The 22,821-nt window shown below is 39.0% G+C and overlaps 2 protein-coding genes across 4 annotated transcripts; one reads left to right on the top strand and one right to left on the bottom strand.

Annotated features, from left to right (window-relative positions):
- The first annotated feature begins 406 nt into the window (after positions 1 to 406).
- chchd3b (coiled-coil-helix-coiled-coil-helix domain containing 3b) lies at positions 407 to 9,812 on the top strand. 2 transcript variants are annotated; one of them, XM_084095738.1, is made up of 9 exons: positions 422 to 656; positions 1,474 to 2,320; positions 5,816 to 5,909; positions 6,002 to 6,182; positions 7,783 to 7,797; positions 8,130 to 8,213; positions 8,308 to 8,378; positions 9,047 to 9,182; positions 9,344 to 9,812. In XM_084095738.1, exons 1-9 carry the CDS (start codon positions 582 to 584, stop codon positions 9,368 to 9,370), a joined length of 1,530 nt encoding a protein of 509 aa, XP_083951864.1. In that variant the 5' UTR covers positions 422 to 581; the 3' UTR covers positions 9,371 to 9,812. The 2 variants fall into 2 exon arrangements, with proteins under 2 accessions (XP_083951865.1, XP_083951864.1); XM_084095739.1 differs by lacking the exon at positions 7,783 to 7,797 and having other exon boundaries at positions 407 to 656.
- Positions 9,813 to 12,671: 2,859 nt separating this feature from the next.
- Positions 12,672 to 18,176, bottom strand: gpr22b (G protein-coupled receptor 22b). Of its 2 annotated transcripts, XM_084094766.1 has the most exons (3): positions 17,649 to 18,176; positions 15,804 to 16,745; positions 12,672 to 14,766 (listed from the first exon to the last, which is right to left on the bottom strand). In XM_084094766.1, exon 3 carries the CDS (start codon positions 14,760 to 14,762, stop codon positions 13,440 to 13,442), a length of 1,323 nt encoding a protein of 440 aa, XP_083950892.1. In that variant the 5' UTR covers positions 14,763 to 14,766; positions 15,804 to 16,745; positions 17,649 to 18,176; the 3' UTR covers positions 12,672 to 13,439. The 2 variants fall into 2 exon arrangements, with proteins under 2 accessions (XP_083950892.1, XP_083950891.1); XM_084094765.1 differs by lacking the exon at positions 15,804 to 16,745.
- Between the last annotated feature and the right edge of the window lie 4,645 nt (positions 18,177 to 22,821).

The following is a 22,821-nucleotide window of genomic DNA, read 5'->3' as shown; positions in this document are numbered from 1 at the left end:
TATTATTTGTCATTTAAGTGAAATGACTGAACTTAAACATACAAGCTTTATAAAAATGATCATTCTAGGAGAAAATTTTAGATGGCACATAGAGGCTTTTGCATCTTAACTCTTCATATATATATATGTCTGTGTATATATGCATTTTTATATATATATATATATATATATGGATTTACATATGGATGTACATTATATTAGCCACGCCCCCAAACATAACGAAAAGCAGTCTGAAGAATGTCCACTTCAAGTACTTCTAAACTTTACATATTTTATGATTCCATTTACACATAAAACGTATGTTTAAAAAACATTTATTCTCGATTATAAACGTTTATTATATGGCAATATAATTCGCTGTCTCTCCGGAGGTTTGAATGAACGACAGAAATTCCTCAGGGTGTGTGAGCAGTCTATGGGTGAGAGACTGAGTGGGAAGGGCCGGACTGAACACGAGCTTTTCGGCAGATATTGAAGCCCGTACTGAATTTCCCATCAGCTAAATCCCGTTTTTTGCATTTTATGTACAATAATTATCACATTAAACTATAGAGGTAAAGCAAAGGTACACCGTCGCAGAGATGGGAGGCAACAGCAGCTCGCGCCACGTTTCCCTCGATGAGGCCGATGAGGTTACATTCGTAAAGGGCATTCGGGTAAGTGCAAGTTACTAGTTAACAATACACTTATGAAAAAGAGTTTTCCCTTTTCGTTATTAAGTAGTTATAGCTTCATAATCTCTATTGCTCATACAAAACTTTATTTGGTGCTTGCTTAAGAACGTAAGTTTGTTGTTGTACGTATTGAACTGCAGTTTCACTGATTCAAGTCGAAGTCTTATAGCATTGCAATGTCGTGCAAAAATGCAAGAAATGCATTGTTTGTGGAGATTTCAGTCGAAGTCTTATATCACTGGAATATCGTGAACAATGCAAGCAATGCACTGTTTGTGGAGGGTGTAGAACAAAATGTACTGCTGTGCAGGGCATGTTATGTTAAATATAGCCTATGGGTCATGCATGTTGACCTGATCTGTATACTAAGCATGCATGCATACTACACCTAGACATGACTGGTAAACTTTCGTATTACCTATAGACATATTGTAGTACCATGGTACATGAATTTGGTTGCCAGTTTCAATGAATAATATGATTGGTATGCTGTACCATGATTTAGGCAAAGTACTTAATGCTAATTTCAATCAATTCCTGCATTATTTGCAATTGCTTGCATTTGCATTAAATAAAATTAAAAATAACGCAAAGTTTGAAAAAGATGAGTAAATTAAATTTGGACAACAATAATCTGGACAAACAAGTTATACGAGATCCTTGTGGGACGATCATACACTTAAACTTTTAGGTGATGCAGAAAATGTTCTCAGTTATCATTGTAAAAACGCAATGGTGCACATGTTTTAATAAACGAGAAAATGTATCTCAATGCTATTTCTGATCTGATAATACACAGCTTTCAGAGAGAGTGATTAATCGAATGAAGGAGTCTCCACCTGTGGTTCGCCCGCAAGTGCCAACCAGATCACCATCAACTCCTCCGGTTGAGTCTTCAGTTCCAGATGAACGTCATGTACCCATAATGCCTCATTCTCCTTCATACGCCAGTGCTTTGGTCCCTCCTCCTCTTTCAGAGCCAATAACACCTTTAGTGCCTCATGTGACTGAGGAAACATCTACACCTCCTTCATCTGTTCAGTCACCTGAGGGTCTTCCAGTTCCTCCACCCACTGGTAATGAGCATGTAGTTGTACCTGATCCTCAACCTGGGTCTGCTAACATACCTGTACCTGATCCTGAACCTGCTAAACCCATAAATGCTCCTTCACAAGCCTCAAGTGAACCAATAACCCCTCCTCCATTAGTGGATTCAACTAGTGCACCTGTTGAACCCTTAATAACACCTTCCATCACAACCTCTACTACTGAACCTGTAACCAATCCACCTCCACCAACCACAAACCCACTTACTGAGCCTATAACATCTTCAGAGTCCTCTAGTGAACCTGTAGTTGTACCGATTGAACCCGTAGAGACTCCATACTACTCTACTTTAGCAGCTGAAGCAATATCTGCCGACCCCATGGACTTACCTGTTCCTTCACCTGTTGAGCTTGAGACTTCACCCTTCCCGATCTCCATACCCGATCCCGTTGTATCTGTCATGGAGGAGTCTACTGTGTCACCATCTGGATCTGCTTCAGATGTGGTTTTGTCTGATGAAATGCCTTCCAAGACACTTTCTGTTGTTGTTCCTTCCTTAATCGACCAAGTCGAGGTCTTTCCACCACAAACACATGTTGGTAAGTTCATAATCCGGTACATTAGTCTTACCGTAATCTTTCTGGTTAATTTTTTGACTGATTGACCAGCAAAGTCTCCAATTGTATCTCAGTATTTTATACAAATGCTTAACTCAGTCTTAAAGTCAATTAAAGGGGTGGTTGATTATGATTTCACTTTTCTAACTTTAGTTAGTGTGTAATGTTGCTGTTTGAGCATAAACAACATCTGCAAAGTTACAACGCTCAAAGTTCAAAGCAAAGGGAGAGATTTGCTTTTAAAGAAATCGTTTTTTAAGGATTACAACAAACGGCTAGTAGGGACTACACAACATTGCTCCAGGGTTAGTGACATCACAAACCCTAAAATTAGCATAAACCCCGCCCCCGGGAACACGATTTATAGATTATCATGACAGAATATGCTAATCAATGACTAGAAGATAACTACACATAAGCTACATAAATTCTTCAACTAACCATTCAGAAATGTCCTGTTGCTTCTACATGTTGTCACTTCTTCTCGAGTCTCTCCATCTTTATGACGTCGGTTTGAACATAAAAGGCTAAAAGTTTTTGAAATTTTCAGTGCATGTCTGTGTGAGGTAAAAGGACACAAGCTGTTGAAGCTCCGCCCCTTGTGCCAGGAGCAGCAGCTCATTTGCATTTAAAGGAACAGACACGTTTTTGCTCACCCTCAAAAAGTGACAATTTTAACGTGCTATATAAAAATATCTGTGGGGTATTTTGAGCTAAAACTTCACACACACACACTCTGGGGACATCAGAGACTTATTTTACATCTTGTGAAAAGGGCATTATACCACCCCCTTTAAATGATCTGTCACATAGCTCTCTATATAAAGTTGGATATTTATAATTTCCAACTTTATACGCATACATACAGTAGCCTATACTCACATAATGGGATATATACTATATAGCAAATCTCAACTGTCTGATTTTTAATTTCATTTAAAAATGTAACTATACCATCACCCAGCTCTTTATATAAAGTTGGATATTTGTTATGTCCAAATTTATTTGCATGCATGCCGTATTTTCGTATAAAGTAGAGCCCGACCGATATATCGGCAGGCCGATATTATCGGCCGATATTAGGCATTTTCCTAACTATCGGTATCGGCATTTATAACGGCCGATAAATTAATATTTAAAAAAATGCAGCGTGCAGTGATTTATGTAAGGATGGCGCTGCCAATAAAGCACCTAAAAGCTGTTACAAAGAACTGGCAAAAGTGGCAAAAAAATAACAGCTGCGTCTGGTGTAGACACAGTGTTAAAGCTCATTCTGCTACGTTACAACATCAAGCAATATTCCAATAATTTATGTAATTATAACACTTTATATAGGGCCATTTTGCATTAAAAGTAGCCAGATGGAGACGCAACACGTTCAGAATTAATACACTTTTAGTAAACTACAGAACAGCGCGAGCAGGAAGTGGCGCACCTCACGCGGGCAGAGAACGCGTCCGAGAACGGACACTGTTAGTGATATAAAACGCACACACAGGTCTGTTAAATTAAGCAATACTTTTAAGGTAGTCTAATATTTTTCTGACTAACAAAATTACTGACACAGTAAAGGGTAGATTTAAATAAAGAAAAACGAAATTTAAATAAAGAAAAACTAAATTTAAATAAAGAAATTAAACGAAATTTAAATACAGAAAAACTAAATTTAAATAAAGAAATTAAACGAAATTTAAATAAAGAAAAACGAAATTTAAATAAAGAAATTAAACGAAATTTAAATAAAGAAATTAAACGAAATTTAAATAAAGAAAAACGAAATTAAGTTAAATTAAAAAACGAGATTAATTTAGATTGATAATAACGGGTAAAAAGTCTAATACATTTTGTTTCTATTATTCTATTTTCCACAATGTCAAAGCAACACAGCTTAATCCAAAACACAAGCTCAGGCATGCACTTCGGTCCATACAAACTCCGCTGTTCTGCGCTCTTGCCAGAGAAGACTTGCGCGTCGGTTCTATTTCTGGCATGCACGCGTTTTCCGCGTGGCTCGAGCCGCGCCTGAGAGACGCGTGTCTCACGCAGGCAGTGTGCAAACTCCAACCTGTTAACATGGGAGCCGAAATAAAAACGGCCATGCCACGCAGTCAGTGTGTCGCCGGCCTTATTCAAGCGCGAATGAGAACCGTTTCGCGGGGGATCCCAGATGTAAAAAAAAAACAACAACAAATATTTGAATGTCAAATTTTCAAATCGAATACCAACCCACCGAACGAATATTCGGGTCCAGCCCTGTAGCCTAGTTTCACGTTTAGTAGATTTTGCTTACTACTTATTTAAAATAGTATAAAACTACTGTACATATGTAATTATAAACGTTTTCATTATGATATTATTAATTTTACTTTACTAAAAAGATCTGAGTTCTTCCTCCACTAAATTAAGATTAAAAATAGAAGAGTATTTAGAATATAATATAATATAAAATGCAATGCAAACTAGTTTGGTTACAGCTCAAATTCTCATTCTATCATTCACCCTGCCTCCATTGCATATCTTTGTCACACAATTATTTGATCACCACATTTGAGTGATCATTGCAAAACGTTTATATATTTATTCTGTTTATACTGTGTATTCTATATACAGTACCCATCAAAAGTTTGTACACACCAATTGGAAAGTGTGTCCAAACTTACTGTACTATAATACACATAAATAATATTGCTACTGTATTATAATATACACACAAATAATATCGGCCGATATATCGGTATCTGGCTTTTTTTTATCGGTATCGGCATCGGCGCCCAAAAATCCATATCGGTCGGGCTCTAGTATAAAGCAATATACATCATAGCAAAGTCTAAACTCCCTGATGTTTTATTTCTTCACAAAATGTTAACTATATAATCAGCCAGCTCTTTATATAAAGTTGTGTAAGTATGTCCAACTTTAGTCGCATACATTCAGTACATTGACGTAAAACAATTTATATTATATAGCAAATGTTAACGGCTTGATTGTTTGAATCATCGCAAAATGTAAAGTATGTTATCGCCCAGCTGTAATCTGCTAATATATGACAATAAGGCATGAACATCATGATTTTCTGTAAAGCTTTGAAACAATGTTTATTGTGAAAAGCAAACAAATTTGACTTGATGTCCGTATTTTGACGTTTTAGCAGGTTATCACTAGAAGTCTGTCATTTTCACCAGAATGACCAGTTATGGCATTTTGATTAAGTAAAAAAATAATAATAATAATTAAACATGCCCAAATGAATTATTGGTTGCACTTTATTTTACAGTACCAGTGCTTTCACAGTGTACTTACCTAAGAAAGTACTGGGTAATATAAGGTAACTACATGGGTTAAGGTTAGATTTAGGGGTCGGTTCATTGTTAGTACCTATATTATAATTACTGTAATAATAAGATCTATAACATGCATTTTGATAATAGATAGGGTGAATTTTCATCTCATGCTCAAATGTTGGTTTCTTCTGTTTAGTGAATGAGGAACAGCTCAGGAAGGAGATCAGAGAAGATCTCCAGAAGCTCCTGAACGAGGAGTTGAAGATGGCAGAGCGTAATATGCGACAACAGTAAACACTGATCAAGATCTTTCAACAACATACGCAAGAATGCAGTGAGTTTTAGGGTTTAAACAGTGTTCATGTCTGTGTGTTTTCGTAAGGCTGGAGGAAGAGAAGGCTGAAGCTCAGGCTCAGGCTCGAGCCGCAGCCCGACTCCAGATTCAGGACGAGGTCCAGAAGGTTCTGGATCAGGAGAAGGCGTCTTATCAACAGACTCTAGCAGACGCCATCAGGAGGGAGCAGTTGAACGTTCAGGATGATCGTCTCATAACTCAGAATTATGTAAGTCAGCTTCTCCACACAGGATCCTGTTCGCTGCGTGTTGTTTGTTTGTGTGTGTGTGTGTGTGCATGTTTCTGACAGTTTGAACAGCTGCTTCTGTCTCATTAAAACTCAACTAAAAAAAACTGTTGCCATACTGTGGTATCATATAGTACTTTTACACATGGGAAATTACTCCAAGGAATATTTTGGTTTACTATCATACATGCGGGAAAAAAAACAATAACATAATATTAGCATAACACCATGCATTGTTATTATAGTTAACTAAAACTAAAACCATGAATAACATATGTTTCTGATATTTAATATTTCACATTTTCATTTAGTTTAACTTGATTTACTAAAATAACTAGAACTGAAATAAAATGACTAAAAACTATAGACATATAAAAAAATAATATATATATATACAGACCCTTTCCAAAAAATTAGAATATCATGGAAAAGTTTATTTATTTCCATAATTCCATTCAAAACGTTAAACTTCCATAGATTATAGATTCAGGGCCCACAACTTAAACGATTTCAAGTATTTAGTTGTTTATTTGTAAACAACATTTTCAGAGCACTTCATGCTTCCTTTATTTTCCAGCAGGATTTGCACCTGCCCACACTGCCAAAAGAACCAAAACCTGGTTCAGTGACCATGGTATCACTGTGTAATTACTGTGTGATTTCATGTAATATTCTAATTTTTTGAAATCCTGTTTTCGTGGGTTTTATGAGCTGGAAGCCCAAATTATGTACAAATAAACAACTAAATATTTGAAATCATTTAAGTTGTGGGCCCTGAATCTATAATCTATGGAAGTTTAACGTTTTGAATGGAATTATGGACATAAATAAACTTTTCCATGATATTCTTATTTTTTGGAAAGGGTCTGTATATATATATATATATATGAAGAGTTCAGATGCAAAAGCCTCTAAGTGCCATCAGAAATTTCCTTCTAGAATGATCATTTTTATCAAGCTTGTATGTTTATGTTCAGTTATTTCACTTTAATGCCAATGAAAATGACCTATTAATTGTCATTAAAGTGAAATTACTGAACTTAAACATACAAGCTTGATAAAAATTATCATTCTAGAAGAAAATTTCAGATGGCACTTAGAGGCTTTTGCATCTGAAGTCTTCACATATATATATATATATATATTTTATTTTTTTTATGGTTCAAATCATAATGTGAAAAATGCAAACAGAATGATGACATTTCATAGTTTTTACATCAGAAAGAGGAGAAAATAATTTATATAGAATGGATGGATAGAGAGATGGTTGGAAGGATGGGCAGATAGATGATAGATTGATTGATGATTGATGGATAGATAGATGATAGATTGATTGATAGATAGATAGATAGATAGATGATAGATTGATGGATGGATAGACAGATAGATAGACGTGCAAAACAATGTTACGTAACATTTTCTCTGCATCCACCTCTACTTTGATCTGCTCGTGTTGTCTTTGCTTATTGCTAATGTCCAAATGCATGAAGTAATTGAACCGGTGATGCTTTGCTGCTTAAGTCCACTGTTGCTTATTTCCTTTCCATGTCTCTCTTTCTCTTGATTTGCTCGTGTCTTTCAGTGGATGGAGAGGAAGGTAAGACGCTGCACCTTCATTCTGACAATCACTCGCTCTTTCACTTTTTACAGAGAGATTTATGACATTTCTATTGAGTGTGAGTGAGTGAATGCTTAAATACAAGATTAAATTAGTTCAGTTTAATGTTCATTTATTTATCACACACATGTACAGCCTTTGGTGTATTAAATTTGACTTGACTTTTCAGTTTAGAGGTCATGTGTGAGCAAGACTTTTTTTAATGTGCATAAAAATAAAAATAAAGTGCCTTTAAACTCTATTTACTACAGTGATCAATTATTTTTATGGGAGATTTACAGGTTGATCCGGTCATAACATTTTATCTTTAGGCTCAGAAGCTGGAAGAGAAGGAGAAAGATCTGGAAAATCAGGACGCTTTGCTCCGGGAGCAGATCGCCAAGATGCAGGAAAAGGCAAAATGATTCATCCCATCTTTCATATACTCTCCATAACTTCACTGCATATAAATAATATTACACGTGTTGACCATCTCTTGTTGTTGTACAGGCGGCTCAATTCACTAAAGTCACAGCTGAAAATTACAGGAAAGGCTTAGAAAGCGCAAACAACCGCTTCAGGTGAGTGTGCAAGAGTAGATTTACTAATATTTTGAATTAGCTTTTATTTTTATATTTTTAGTTTTCATGTTAACTTTAGTTTAATCGTCACATTTTTATATTAAGTGTCTTTAACTACTATGTACTTACATCAGAAAATAAGTACAGTGTACTTGTTGTGTTCATGTTGTATTGCAATTACAGAAATGAATTATAGATGTAATTACGTGCATAATAATAATAATAATAGTACAATATAAAAATATGTATGTGCATAAGTGCATTGTATCAAATGATTAATTTAAATATCAGTGCATTGTAGTTAAAGACACATAATATAAAGTGGGACCAGTTTAATTTTTAGTATGTGCTTTTGTCATTTAATTAAAAAATAAATAAATTGCTATTTAGGTTTAATTTATTGTTATTTAAGTTTTTTTTAATTTACAGTTAATAATTGTAATGCTTCAACTTAAACTAATTTCAGTTCATTGCCAAAACAACCTTTCTAATTTTTGTTTAGCTTAAGTTTTTCAACTCATATTAATATTTCATTCAATTTCAGCTTTGTTTTAATGAACATAAATGTTATTAATAGTTTAAGTTTTATCTAACAATAATAACCCTGGTGCAAGATCAGTAAATCAGTGTTAAGTTTTTCAAATAAATCTCTCTCTCACTCTCTGTAGGCGATACCAAATCAAGCCAGTGTGTTTGGATCTACAGAGTCAGATAATGAAGTGTTACGCTGAGAATAAAGGTCAAACTATGAGCTGTTCCAGCATCGCATCTCTGTACATTCAGTGTGTGGACCGCGCCAAACAGGTAAACCGGACACTTGGATAAACAGGACAGGACTTGTATTCAAAATAGCAATCAAAATACTAATTAAGAAAAGCTTAGAGGACATTTTGAACTAAGACTTTAAAAGTGGTTTAAAAAGGATTACAGAAATGTTTGCATTTCATTATTTATTTATTTTTCAGGATAAAAAATTAAGCACTGGAGGTTAACTTACCAGCCTGAACGTCAGATCTACAGTGTCATGGTGAAAGAAAAAGGACCATTACTGCAAATACACACATCTAAACATTTATTAACATTTTCCACTGGAAGCGTGAGGGGAATTTCATCCCTACAGAAAAAGAAAAGGAAACTTAACACGTTTCAGCAGTTTTAAATGTGCTTTTCAGGAATATGAGCCATGATTGGACCACGATGCAATACCTCAAACTCTTTTAACTGTGAACTGGAACTGTGAGCTAAATGATTTTAGGTGCTATCGAGTGCTATTTGTGTGCACAGATATAGTGATGTTTCTTGTTCAGCATCCCTTTATGTTTCAGAAAAATAATGCACACTTTTTTTTGCATGACCAAAAAGTACAAAGCGAAGCACAATCTGGAAGCTGCTGTCTGATGATACATTTTGGCGTAGTAAAAAGTTTGTGCCTTTGCCTTGAGATGCTTTTTTTATGGTCATTTTGGTAAATGTGATTGGCTTTTAGCAGCACAGTTTGGATTTCATTCAAATTTGTCAATGGCAACTCCTATAATAATGGGTTTCCACATTATCTTTTCCAGCCTCTGAAGGTTCTTCGTTGTGCAGCTTATTTCCACTAGATGGTGCTGACGTTATTGTAATGTTCTTGATGTATTGTGGATCCACGCTGGTCTAGAAGGTTAAAAGGACGACCAAAAATTCTGCAATCCCATTTTCCCAAGCCTCTGATCAACAGATTAAGTTCAGTATGAAACGAACATGACGAGTTGTCTAATGAGGCAGTAGATGCATTTGCATAAAGCTTGTTTTCTAGTTTATTATTTAATTGATTCTGTGAATTGTAGGGGACTGTAGTTCTGTATCGTATGAGAAGCTGAAATGAATTAGAAATCATGTCCACTTGCTGCTGGCGTCCTCTGATAAACGCCCTACCAGCATGAACACACAGCCTAGATTCAGCACAGCAATTCATGCAGATTTCACATCCAGCGCACTCGCTGCCTTAACCCTCTATTGCATGCATTATGAAAGCATGTTTGATGCATAAAACGGACCTCATTATCGAAATCAAAATCAATAGCCTTGTGTTTTATGAAGATGTGAGTTATTTAAAAACTGCCATCACTTACTCTCAACCTCATGTTGTTCCAAAACCATATGCATGACTTCTTTTATTGTGTTGAACAACTTTCATGCATCAAAAGCACCATAAAAATATCATAGTAGTCCATTTTCAAGTCATACTATAGCTTTATGTGAGAAACAAATTGAAAATTAAGCTAATTTGCTAATAAAAAAAAATCTCTCCTTTAAGCAAGCTGGTTGTTAAATCAGTGAGTTGAGCTAAAAAATTGGATCAGTCTAATTCACAAATGAATAATTTGTGAACTGAATCAACCGATTCATTGAAAAGATCTGACTCAAGAATCAATCAGACTCAGACATCGTTAGTTCTCTAATGTACACTAACACAAAACACATGGCTTTATGAGAAATGGAAAAGTTAATCCTATAGGCTGCGTTTATGATGCTATCCTCTTAATTACTGATTCAGATAATTATCAAAAAAAATCTCCTTTTGTGTTCCACAGAAGAAATAAAGTCAGGTAATTAATGACAATATTTTCATTTTTTGGTGAACTATCCCTATATAGATAATTAATATAGAATTCAAAAATCTAAATGAAAAACTTATGACTGCAACAGTATTCATAATAGCCTTGTTCATTTCTTTCCACAGTTGCTCCAGGGCAATAAGTGTTTAAGCAATCATAACGTACAATGCATTTATATGACTGTAAATGCTATAATTGAACAAATATGAGTCAAATTTTCTGCTTTTCTCCAACGTTTGTCCTCGAGATGTTTTTAAAGAATGCTAGGATGTGCTGTGACCAAGAAAAGAGTTTAATTTCATACTCATCTCTTCATTATAACCCATTTTATATGCATCAGGTGCTTGTAAAGTGTACAGAATAGTTACCCATAGTGCAACAGACGGACACTCACCTTTGGCTGTTTGCAAACCTGAATACACGACGTCCTCCTGGTCCCCTTCATCCTTAAATCTAGTTTGACATGAGCAAACCGAGCTTTATATATGATGACAGATCTTAACGGGTGACATTTACAAAACCCTTGTGGTGCATTGACTGTTTACAGAGGGGTTGATGATTCTCAATTACAGTTTTATAGGACGATCTGAGAGGGGCAGATCTTATGCGAGCGAAGTGTGACGAAAGGTCACCGTGGCATATTGAACGGCTGGTTTGGTTGTTTGAAGTGCCGTCACTTGGAAAGAGGCAGAACCGTGAATTGCGGGTCCCCGTGTGACCTGGATTTTACAGTGCCATGAAACCGGCTTCTGATGTCTGCCAAGGGCATTTCAAATCAAGCGTATGATTTTATCCCAGCAAATAACAGGACTCCGTTGGCGTGACCCGTTGATGCCAGCTTGATATTGCTTTTCTAGAGGTCGTCAGTGAACAAGACCCCTGTTTGGATGCAAAACTCGCTCTGTGTCCACTTTATAAGAGCTTTTAAGTGATTCTAAATTGTAGCGACACCATCTATTTGTCTCAAATTTGGCCCATTTAAGTAGTGTGCACTTTACCTGTCACCCATTCTGATGGATGAACATCTCAAGAACCTTGTTTTCCTTCATCTGTGGTCCAGATGGCAGCACTTCATTGAGATTCCTTGAATGGTACTGAACAAATTATTATTATTATTATTTTAAAACATTTATTGTAAAACATAGCTCGGTTCTAAATCTTTAATGACATGAATAAGCAGACAGTGATCTCACATGGCTCAAGTACACCGTTAACTTTGAGACAATAGTTGTAGCCTATAAATCAAGAATAGCTCCAAAAGATTCAGTGAGTGACTCATTTGAACGATTCTAACAGAGTCATTTTGACTGAATCATTTAATAGAACACGCTTGTAAGAGTCATTTGTTCATGAATTACGGTCGTTTTGACACTTTTATTTCTTTCTACAGCTTCATCCCAGTGTTGTTATTGTTAACTAAAACTAAATCGTTTTCATTAACTGATATAAAATTAAAAATATAAATATTAGATAAAAAGATTTAAATGAAATAAATATAAAGCTATTAAAGTGAAGCAAATGTTTATAATTTTTCTTATCGCTTATTTTTCTTCGTCATCGCATCGTCATTTCGTTCTTGACAACATAGAATAATTCCCACTGAACGCAATGCTCTCGTAATGGTGCACAATAGACCTCTAAGAGCTGGGAAAATTTTCATTAATATGCAGATTTGGTGAATGGGAGCTTAACTTCATTTTTTTTTTTTTTTTTTTTTTTTAATGCAAAATGAGGAACGTTTTGTCCTTGACAGCAGTGGCGAAATTAACCAGACGTTTCCTCAGATTTGACAGCATATCTTCGATGTCCTCCCTTCTTTTTTTTTTGCATATCATTAGGCTTTCACAACTTGTTTGTTACCAGCTTTTAATTTGCGGTCTGTCACTCAAAGCTATCACATGACACCAGAAGACTTGGTGTACAGCGCAAGAGGCGACTTTTTGTAAGTGCTTTTGGTGTTTTGTTAATGTTTACATATGAATCACTGTGTGATGATTCGTCAATAATTCTCCTTTTTTGTTCCACAGAAACCATAATATTCTCATATTCCTGCACAAGATGACTTCAGATGGAAGGAAAAGCAGCCATCGTGGCGGGTTAATGTTCACAGCATCTGCGTTCATGTCAAAGAGCGGATGGATTTCGTCTTTTCCCCCACCTAGTTTATTACAAATACATGTATACACAGGCTACAAGTTATAATAGAGGTACATAACTGATCAATAATATGTACAAATCCCATGTATTTACAGTACATACAGTGGTTTATAAAGGACATGCATCTTGTAACTGCAGTAGTATCATTCTATGAAACCTATCATATTATATTCCAAGTAAGTTATATAAATAATACGATTATTTGATACCTGCTCATGTACGACTAATATTCACATCACGTGGTTCCCTTTATGGATAACAGTGCTTTTATGAAAACTAGTCTTTTGTTAGAGGTTGCAAAGTGGCTTTAATCGGCATCTTCGGATGATAGACATTTCTGCCTGGCTTCGTGATCATCAAACGTCACTTTCTTATTCCGTTTAGGGTCGATCCAGGAGTTTCGGATCACTGCATTGTTCGGCAGCGGATCCGCCTCGATGATGGACACCACCCGTTTCTTCATTTTACTTTTCAGGACATTCTGAAACTTCTGCCTTGTGAAGGCATACAAGAGTGGATGGAAGACCGTGGTGCCGTAGGCCATGACCAGAAAACCCATTCGGAGCTTGACGGTGAGGTCGCTAGGGCCTGCGCTGAGAATCACAGTGTTTAAAACGGTAATGGGCGTCCAACAGAGGAGGAACGTGGAGATGATTAGCAACGACATGCGGAAAACACGCTTTTGCCGCTCACGGCGTTCCCGGTGGCGTTTGACGGCCCGTCGCAGTGCGATGATCACCGAGACTGACGTGCGCATGCCAAGTGGAGCATTTACACGGTTTCCAGCGCTGCTCTGCGAGGCATCCGTGATCTCGGGAAGCTGCTGTTCAGATGTCGACATGAGAGAGAAGTTCTTTTTCCTCCTCATCTTCTTCTTCTTCTTCTTCTGCGTGGCATGGAAGCGCGTACCAATGCGGATGTTGAGAGCCTGCAGGATCTTTGCGTATGTCACTAGCATTATGACGGCAGTCAAACAGAAAATGGGGATTTGGGCCACTAGGTGGTAGTACAGACCAAGTTCGGTGTAATACTCGTTTACGTGCACAACGGCGGTCTGATTTGCTTTGGTGGGCTCCGGTCCCAAGAATCCCACTTCGATAAATGGCACCAAGAAGCTAGCAAAAGACAGCACCCAAATGCAACCCAACAGAGCCACTGCTCGTCCCATAGTCAGCACACGATTGGCGGGTTTAACGGAGATGTCGTATCGGTCCAAAGTGATGGCTAGCACGTTAGCTGCCGTAGCTACGCTAGCGAAGGACACGCAGGCCTCGTGGAAGCAGCACACGAGCACCGTGTCGCTTTGCAATGACAGCATTAGCACGACGATGGTTAGCGGGATGCAGCAAACGCACACCAACACGTCCAACACGTGCAGGTTCATGGTGACGATGTTGCTAACGGAGTTGACCAGGTTGGACTTCATGCAGTAGAGCGCCAGCACGGTCAGGTTGCTGCTCAATCCCAGGACGATCTCCAGCATGAGGAATCCAGTCAGGGACACCTGGAAGCTGAGCGGGTACGGGATCGGGCCGGCCGCCGTCATGGCGGGACTCACGGCCTCGGTGATGTCAAGGACAGTTACGTTACTCATGGTGCTTTCTTCCTCCGTTGAGGGAGGGACGTGCATTATCCTGAAAGGTAAAAACAGATCAATCAGAGAAAAAGGTAGAAAGACCAGGCGCATTTGAACAGCGTTGTTTCATTCAGAATTTAATGTCTTGAAGATGAATCGATAGCTTGAATGACAGATGGATGGATGGATGGACAGAGATGGATGGATAGATGAATGGATAGCTTGAATGATAGATAGGTGGATGGATGAATAGATTGATGGATGGATAGACATAGATAGATAGATAGATAGATAGATAGATAAAAATGGATACAATTCAGTAAATACTTCTTGAATTTCAAACTCACACTCGTTCACTCACTTCAATTCTGAGTTTTGTACAACCCTCTTTGTTAGTTCCACTTCTAATCTAAGAGAAGAACAAATTAAGTTGTCTGTAATGGCCACAATAAGATTTATCGGGGATCTCACTTATTGAGACCAACAAAACCACTAGATTAAGGAATCTGTGGTAGATTTAAGCTGGATTCGAATCCCCGCCATTTACAAAGTTCTGTTTGTCTTATTTGTTCAGATTCCCTATGCGCCTGCTAATGGCTTTACATCTGAGGTTCCTGTGCACATTGACTAATAATGCATTGGTTATGCACTGGCCAGTCTGTATTAGGCGCTGCTATGAATAGACTCACTTTAGGCATTATTTTTTGTCCACAATGCATTTTCATTTGTTGCACAGTGATGGATTGCTCCATTTGCAAATGTGACTGTCTTTAGTGCTGTGTTTCATTCATCACCGTGAGAGAGAGAATTAAGAGAGAGAGAGAGAGAGGATTGTCGAGATAAGTATTAACCTGGCTTTTGTAATTTACTCCATGTAGATGGATGCATCAAGGTGCCAACTGGGTACTAATAACTCTTTTTGTTTTGATGTAGGCCGACTGACACCTTGGAGTGAAACCATATGGAAACTCGAATGACTTCATGAGCTAAAACACAACACCTCACAGATCATCAAGCTTGTTTTCTGGACGTCGAACTACCTTGACGACTAATGACAACTGTCCAGTAGTTTATTCTGCACATTAGTTGACTTACCCTTCCCCTTCCAGGTTTTTTCTCAGCCTCGGGAGTCAGCAGTCGAGACGGGAGAGTCTGGAAGGGGTACAAGTTGTACATCAGCCCCAGGCATGGCCTTTCAAGGAAGTATTCTGCACTTCTTAATCCTCGTAATCCAAGCGAATCTCTCTTAATGATCAGGGATGATGTTTTTGTTCTAAACCAATTGATATGTTTGGTCCCCTGCCATGTCCAGACCTAACAAAGAGTTGGCATTCCCGTTTTCTTTAACGCAGTGATTGAGTCCAAAGAACATGACAAGTGATTTAGAGATAAACTGTCCATTTTGATTTTCTAACTTAGCTTGACCACTGAAAGCTCGCTTTCCTGTAGCTCAAACAGTAGAGCGTTGGCGCTTGCAACGCCAAGGTCATGGGCTCGATTCCCAGGGAAAGCAAGAACTGATTAGAATGTAAATGCGTACCTTGAAATGCAATGTAAGTCGCTTTGGATAAAAGCATCTGCCAAATGCATAAATTAAAGTAATAGTTTTCGATTAATTATTATATCCACGTTAGGGTTAGGGAGTTGCTGTAATCTCGCTCGATACCATCAGCACGGCCTCATACCGTTCCTTCACTGCTGACATATTCCCGTTATTGCAGTTTTATGGGCCCTAGAAGGTGATAAATCCATATTGATTTGCTGATTTGCATGTGCCATCTGGTGAAGAATCCAAGGTCGCTGAATTGTTTAGGTCAGCATGAGGGCATTGGGGAATTGGCGATGTAATTTCCAGTCCCCTCACAGAAGGTCACCTTTAGGTTGCATTATCAATGCTTTCTGAAGCCCGTGATAAAAACTTCACATCCGTGGTGAGCATGGGAATGTCTTCCCCTGGGAAATCCACTCGTTCTGGCACGTCTTCCTGAGAGATGGCACTTTGGAAGCAGTTCTCTTCCACTCTTTGATTCCACAATCCTAACAAGAAAAAAGCAGAGAAGTGTTGATAAGTGAACAATCAATTATTCATTAAGCCTGCTTCCAATCCATCATCAAGTAAGGACTTCCATGTGTTATCCATTCATCTTTTCCAAGTGGTCTGCGGAAATGCACACGCTCTGGTCTTGCTTAACGTCCATGTGAAGGTACGAGTAACATCTGCGAACCTGCAGGGGTTGATGGATGGGCCCGTGCATCTTGGGAACAATCTACAAAGACTCATTTCCAAAGCAATACCTTTTAGGGAAGGTAACGCAATCACCTGTGTTGTTTTATGTCTGTACTTTCTCACGTCATTTTTCAGTCAACGGCCCTGCAAGAATATGCCTGGATCACGTGTAACGAGGTGGTCGTGTTCCAGCCGTGAATGAGATTTTACACTGTAAATTTTTCCCAGATGTTACAGTCCAGCAGACTTTGACAGATCGAGGGGAAAACCGTAAACAGAATCGATTGGGTATTGGGGGCGAAATTTGTCAGCGGAGACGTGGATCAATAGACTAACTAAAGTAAGAATGCTGTTTACAGGCAGCGGCAAGTTAATCACAAAACGTAGACGTCCCCTCAAATATTCAGATAACTGATCGATATGAGGTTTTCAATGACAAATTCTTAAACTTTAACCTTTGGTTCCTTCAGTCATAAAGATTGCATTCTTGCAATAAGCATATTTTCCCCCCTTCTATCCTTCATTTTGCGGATTTATTTGAATTTGATTTACTAGGGCAACTCCAATTTTGACAGATATGTATATATCTGCTATTCCAAGTTTCGACATCTGCTCTTTTGAACGAACACTGTTTAAATCCCAAAACTCAGCCGCATGCATACTTGTTCAATCACATTTTTTTTCACCAAAGTTATTCAATATCACCAGCTTACCTTTGCGCTCCCAGAGTTCTCATCTGTCATGCAACGTGGAGCAGCTACATCTTCACCGAAGCATCACCTGAGATCCACAAGTGCACATACTTTTGTAGGCATTGCATGTCAGCGAGTCGTAAACCTGCTTCTCCTTGAGGAGCATGAATCAAATCCCGTCCGTGCGAACTGTCAGAGTGAAATAGACTGACTTTGATCTACTGTCCTGCTAACTGTTTCTTTCACTGTCTTGCTTCTTTTCCTCTCTTGATGGCACACTCGCTCGCACACTCTCTCTTCGAACTGTGATGCATTGAAGTGTTACCGATGCACCCCTCTGTTGCTCCTCCAAAAACCTTGCTTGTCCCCCCTCTCTCTCGTTCGCTCCTTCTCTATCTTCGTCTCCCTCTCTCACTCACTGCGGCGGTTTTGCAGTGTTGCTCTCTGCTCTGATTGGTCTGTCGTAATGGGGTTAACCCTTTCCTCCCCAGAGAGTGGGGATGCACTCTTTTGTTTTCTTGTCGTTCTCTCCATCCAGCTTTTCCCTCTATCCTGCGATGGAAGCGCAGTCAGTCCCTGCGGAGATGCTTCGGTTTCTATTTAAACACTGTGTCAGAGTTGCATGTTTTCATTCATATTTGATGCCGTGCTCTGTGATGAAAATGGATATGTGTCTACTGGGAAAAGGACACAAAAAGAATGTGGCTGTGTTATAAACCTAGTGAGCTGTCTATGTAGGCAGCATTTTATGGTGCGCAGGCAGTTTTTAAAGACTATTACTTCAGTGATTCTTAATTTTGGCAACATTTTGGCTGAAACAGCATGGCATGCATTCATAACGGAGAAGGCAGTGTCAGAATGTTTTGCGATGAGCTCAGTGGGAAAAAATATATAATTTGTCCAGTACCTATAAAAATGATACATGCACCAATAAGCTGATAATTATTTTGGTATGTTATGATAGGTGAATTTAATCACAACATTATAATGTACAGAATGAAAAAAAAGATAGATAGATAGATAGATAGATAGATAGATAGATAGATAGATAGATAGATAATAAAAATTATATCAATTTACAAATCCTTTAATTTAAAAAAAGTTATATAATGATATTAAATATATGATGTATTCCTATTCATTTTAAGATTAGCTAAAGATTGCATTGTATCAATGTTAGAAAATTATTAGTATTTTTAAAGATGAACATTTAGCAAGTAGATGTAATATTACATATGTAATATTGACCGATAATTTCTTATATCGGCCGATAACCAATATGAGCATTTTACATTTACATTTAGTCATTTAGCAGACGCTTTTGTCCAAAGCAACTTACAAATTAGGACTTAATTAAAGGTATAGTGGAGGATTTTCTTTTTCCGGGTGGATCATCAAGACTATTGGTCCTCCTAATTGTCAATCATTCTGGTGATATGTTTACGTAAGGCCGTTGTACGTGCTCGTCCTTTCTGCGCACTTGGTGTATATGTGTGGTGAGCTACGGTTTCAGCCATTCATTGAAGCTCGCCGTTCTCACCGGGTTTTTTCAAAATGTCTGAGGGTCGCAAGAGAAAAAGTGTCTACGAATTGTATGACAAGAAGAGAAAGGCCTGTGAAGAAAGAAACAAGATCAGAGTGTTTTTGGGAGAATATTTCACACGCTGGCGTGCGCTAAAAGCACAGGTTGGGCTTCCCACTGATGCCTCAGTCGCGAAGTTTCTACTCGACAGGTAAAGTTTGGCATGCTATTTGGAGAAATCCATTTAAAATCACTGCTAGTAAAAGTTAATGTAAGCTATGATTAGCGATCTTGCAACTTGTAAACAGAGCGTGCACGAGGAGAACTAGGCTCGGGCATGCTCTCTTGTGCATACGTTTAATAGGCGTTCCCTCGGGAGCAGGTAGAGTGTTGCGCATGTGCATTTTTTCAAAAAGTGGAGAGGGCAGTTCTTTTCTAAAATTCGGGAAAATCCTCTACTATACCTTTTTAGCGAGTCATTGTGAAGAGGCAAAAACGACACAAGAAGTGCGCAAAATACGAAGTTCAGGCATTGTTCAGAGTAGCATAAGCCCGATAAGGGAGGATTAAAGGAAAAGGAAAGAATTTTATTTTATTTTTATTTTTTAATGAGGTTAAGTGCTCACGGAAGAGATGGGTTTTCAGCTGTCTTTTGAATGTTGTCAGGGATCCTGCTTTCCGGATGAGGGTGGGGAGAGCATTCCACCAGCTTGGAACCGTGAATGAGAATGTTCTGGAAAGTGATTTTATGGCTCTCTGTGATGGAACCACGAGACGCCATCAAAAAAGTAATTTTGAGAATCGAGACGTTATTATGAACATCCATAATAGATAAAAAAATCAGATTAATTAAACGTGCATGATCTTACTCAACATATTTTTGTATAATATAGTGTATTTTAGATGCTATTGTCGTGTGCTTAATGCTAATGGGAAATTATTTAAATCAAAGTCGAGTCTAACATGCATTTTACAAAGTTGAGCGCGATTTGTACGACGTAAGAAAAGCTGCCTATATCGATATATTGTTCACTTACGAGATTCCAATTCAAACCAACTGTGTAGGCAGTAGGCAGCTCACTAGGATTTGAAACAGAGCATGTGTGTTATATTTAGATGATGGGAACACTTAGCGTGTGTGTGTGATAAGTAAAGGAATTGTGATTGATAGTTTCAATTAAACCGGCCTGTCAGCTGGCAGAAGGAGCAGTCTTTCTCTATTCATTTTGTTTGGCTGATTTGGCAGGTAAGGGGGGGGCGTTGAAAGTGACAGTCGTAACAAGAATGTGTGTGTGTGTTCATATTTGAAGCACTTGTTGGCGTGCAGCTCTCCGTTCTGAAACGCACATGTTGTATTATTAAGTAGTAAACAGCCTTCTATAGCGCTGCTGAAAACTTTTTACTAAAACCAGGCTCAATATTTCAGCTGCCATTAATATTTCAGCATGCTTTCCCAGCAGCCTTCCAACACTGCAGACTAATATTCGGTTATTCCCAACCATTTTTCTGTGTTGAGTGTTGGAGAAAAAAGACACTAGCAATAGCAGACAGCATTGTGTGTGATGTGAACAAAAATGCACAATGATCATTCTAAATAACTATTTTGATTGACATAAATATTTTCATAAATAATCCTCCCTCCGCAATCATGTGTGTCCTTACATGTTTGTCCATATGCAAATCAGACAGATGAAGGCTGTGAGGAAAAAAGAAGATATTTTACATATACATATTACATATATTATAGTATACATTACATATATTTTACAAATATGTTGACATGCATTTAGAAGAAAGTACTGTGGTGGTAACTGTTACCATTCGGTTGAAACATGGAGGAAGCAGGATCCAAATGCAGCACAGTTTATTAAACAAACTCCAGACTTACAAACTCAAATACAGGAACAGGACTCAGGAACAGAACAACCAACATCCACTTAACAACATCAAGAACTCACAAAGACTGAACTAGACACAGGGCTTAAATACATACTGGACTAATGACAAGACAAGGGACACCTGTGAACATTTAAACAATCAACCAATGACAACATGACACAACAGACAGGGGAACACAAAGCAAAATCACATGACTAGAACAGGGGATCACATGACAGACAAGAACCAGGAACAAGAAACAAAACCCAAACTGTGACATAGCCCCCCCTCTATGGGCGGCTCCCGACGCCCATCAAAACAAAAACATAAGTTCAGGAGGGTGGTGGAGCGGAGGCGGTCATGGGGGAGGGATGGAGGGCCAGGCCCGTGCAGAGGAATAGATCCAGGACATGGCAATGGCGGGCCTGGGCCGTGAAGCGTGGGTGGACCAGACAGTTCAGGGGGCCAGGGCAGACCAGGCTGTGCAGGCGGCCAGGGTGGATCAGGATGTGCAGGCGGCCAGGGTGGATCAGGATGTGCAGAGGACCAGGGCGGAGAAGACCCCTCGGGTGGCCATGGCCAGGGTGGATCAGGATGTGCAGCGGACCAGGGCAGAGAAGTCCCTTCGGGCGGCCACGGCGTAGAAGTCCCTTCGGGCGGCCATGGTGGAGCCGGCATTTCAGGAAACCATGGCGGCGCGGCCTCCATGGTCCCATCGTGGGACCTACTGCCCCCCCCCAATTTTCTTGGGGGCAGCTACGGGGTCATAGGCTGGAACAACCATCGGCTCAGGAGCAGACACCGGCTCGGCGGCGGCCATCTTGTCAGGGGACACAGGCTCGGCGGTGGCCATCTTGTCAGGGGACACAGGCTCGGCGGCGGCCATCTGGTTTGTAAACGCTGGCTTGGCAGACGTGACCTGAACAGTCTCTGGATCGGCAGACGTGACGTGAAGCTCAGGCTCGGCAGGCGTGACGTGAAGCTCAGGCTGGGAACACGAGACGTGAAGCTGTGAAGACTCTGGACTGGACGGGACCAGCGGTGAGGGCTCTGGGGGTACTGTAAGCTCAAGGGGTGTTTCATTAGCCAAGCCCACAGTAAATGCCAAATCGCTCAAGGAGAGGTCGACATATCCCTCCAGGGTCCAGCCGGTATAGTCCTCCGGCATAAATTGAGCAATGTCATCATCCAACCCGCTCCAAAACAGGTCCATGAGCTGGATGTCATCTAATGATCCCAGATGACAGCAAGTCAAAAAGTCCCTCGCATATCTCTCAATGGGCTGGCCATCCTGAAACAATGAAGAAAGGAATTTCCTCAGGGGCTGGTTGCTAACCACTGCTGGATCCATTTTGTGGTGAGTTCTTCTGTTACCATTCGGTTGAAACATGGAGGAAGCAGGATCCAAATGCAGCACAGTTTATTAAACAAACTCCAGACTTACAAACTCAAATACAGGAACAGGACTCAGGAACAGAACAACCAACATCCACTTAACAACATCAAGAACTCACAAAGACTGAACTAGACACAGGGCTTAAATACATACTGGACTAATGACAAGGGACACCTGTGAACATTTAAACAATCAACCAATGACAACATGACACAACAGACAGGGGAACACAAGGCAAAATCACATGACTAGAACAGGGGATCACATGACAGACAAGAACCAGGAACAAGAAACAAAACCCAAACCGTGACAGTAACAGATGCTAATACTATTACTTTTTGGTTCTGTTTTCGGTAACACTTTATTTTACAGTGTCATTGTTACATATGTTACATGTA

The sequence above is a fragment of the Abramis brama genome, assembly GCF_963993115.1.
Source record: "Abramis brama genome assembly, chromosome: 20".
NCBI lineage: Eukaryota > Metazoa > Chordata > Actinopteri > Cypriniformes > Leuciscidae > Abramis > Abramis brama.
This window is presented reverse-complemented; position numbering and strand designations above follow the sequence as displayed.

Bases quoted from the DNA above. Each gene is read 5' to 3' on its own strand.
- chchd3b (XM_084095738.1), top strand. From the start codon at position 582: ATGGGAGGCAACAGCAGCTCGCGCCACGTTTCCCTCGATGAGGCCGAT. The intron at 5,910-6,001 runs GTAAACACTGAT...TGTTTTCGTAAG, and splicing joins GAGCGTAATATGCGACAACA to GCTGGAGGAAGAGAAGGCTG. The intron at 9,183-9,343 runs GTAAACCGGACA...TTTATTTTTCAG, and splicing joins GTGTGGACCGCGCCAAACAG to GATAAAAAATTAAGCACTGG.
- gpr22b (XM_084094765.1), bottom strand. From the start codon at position 17,671: ATGAGAACTCTGGGAGCGCAAAG. The intron at 14,767-17,648 runs GTAAGCTGGTGA...TTTACCTTTCAG, and splicing joins AGAACTCTGGGAGCGCAAAG to GATAATGCACGTCCCTCCCT.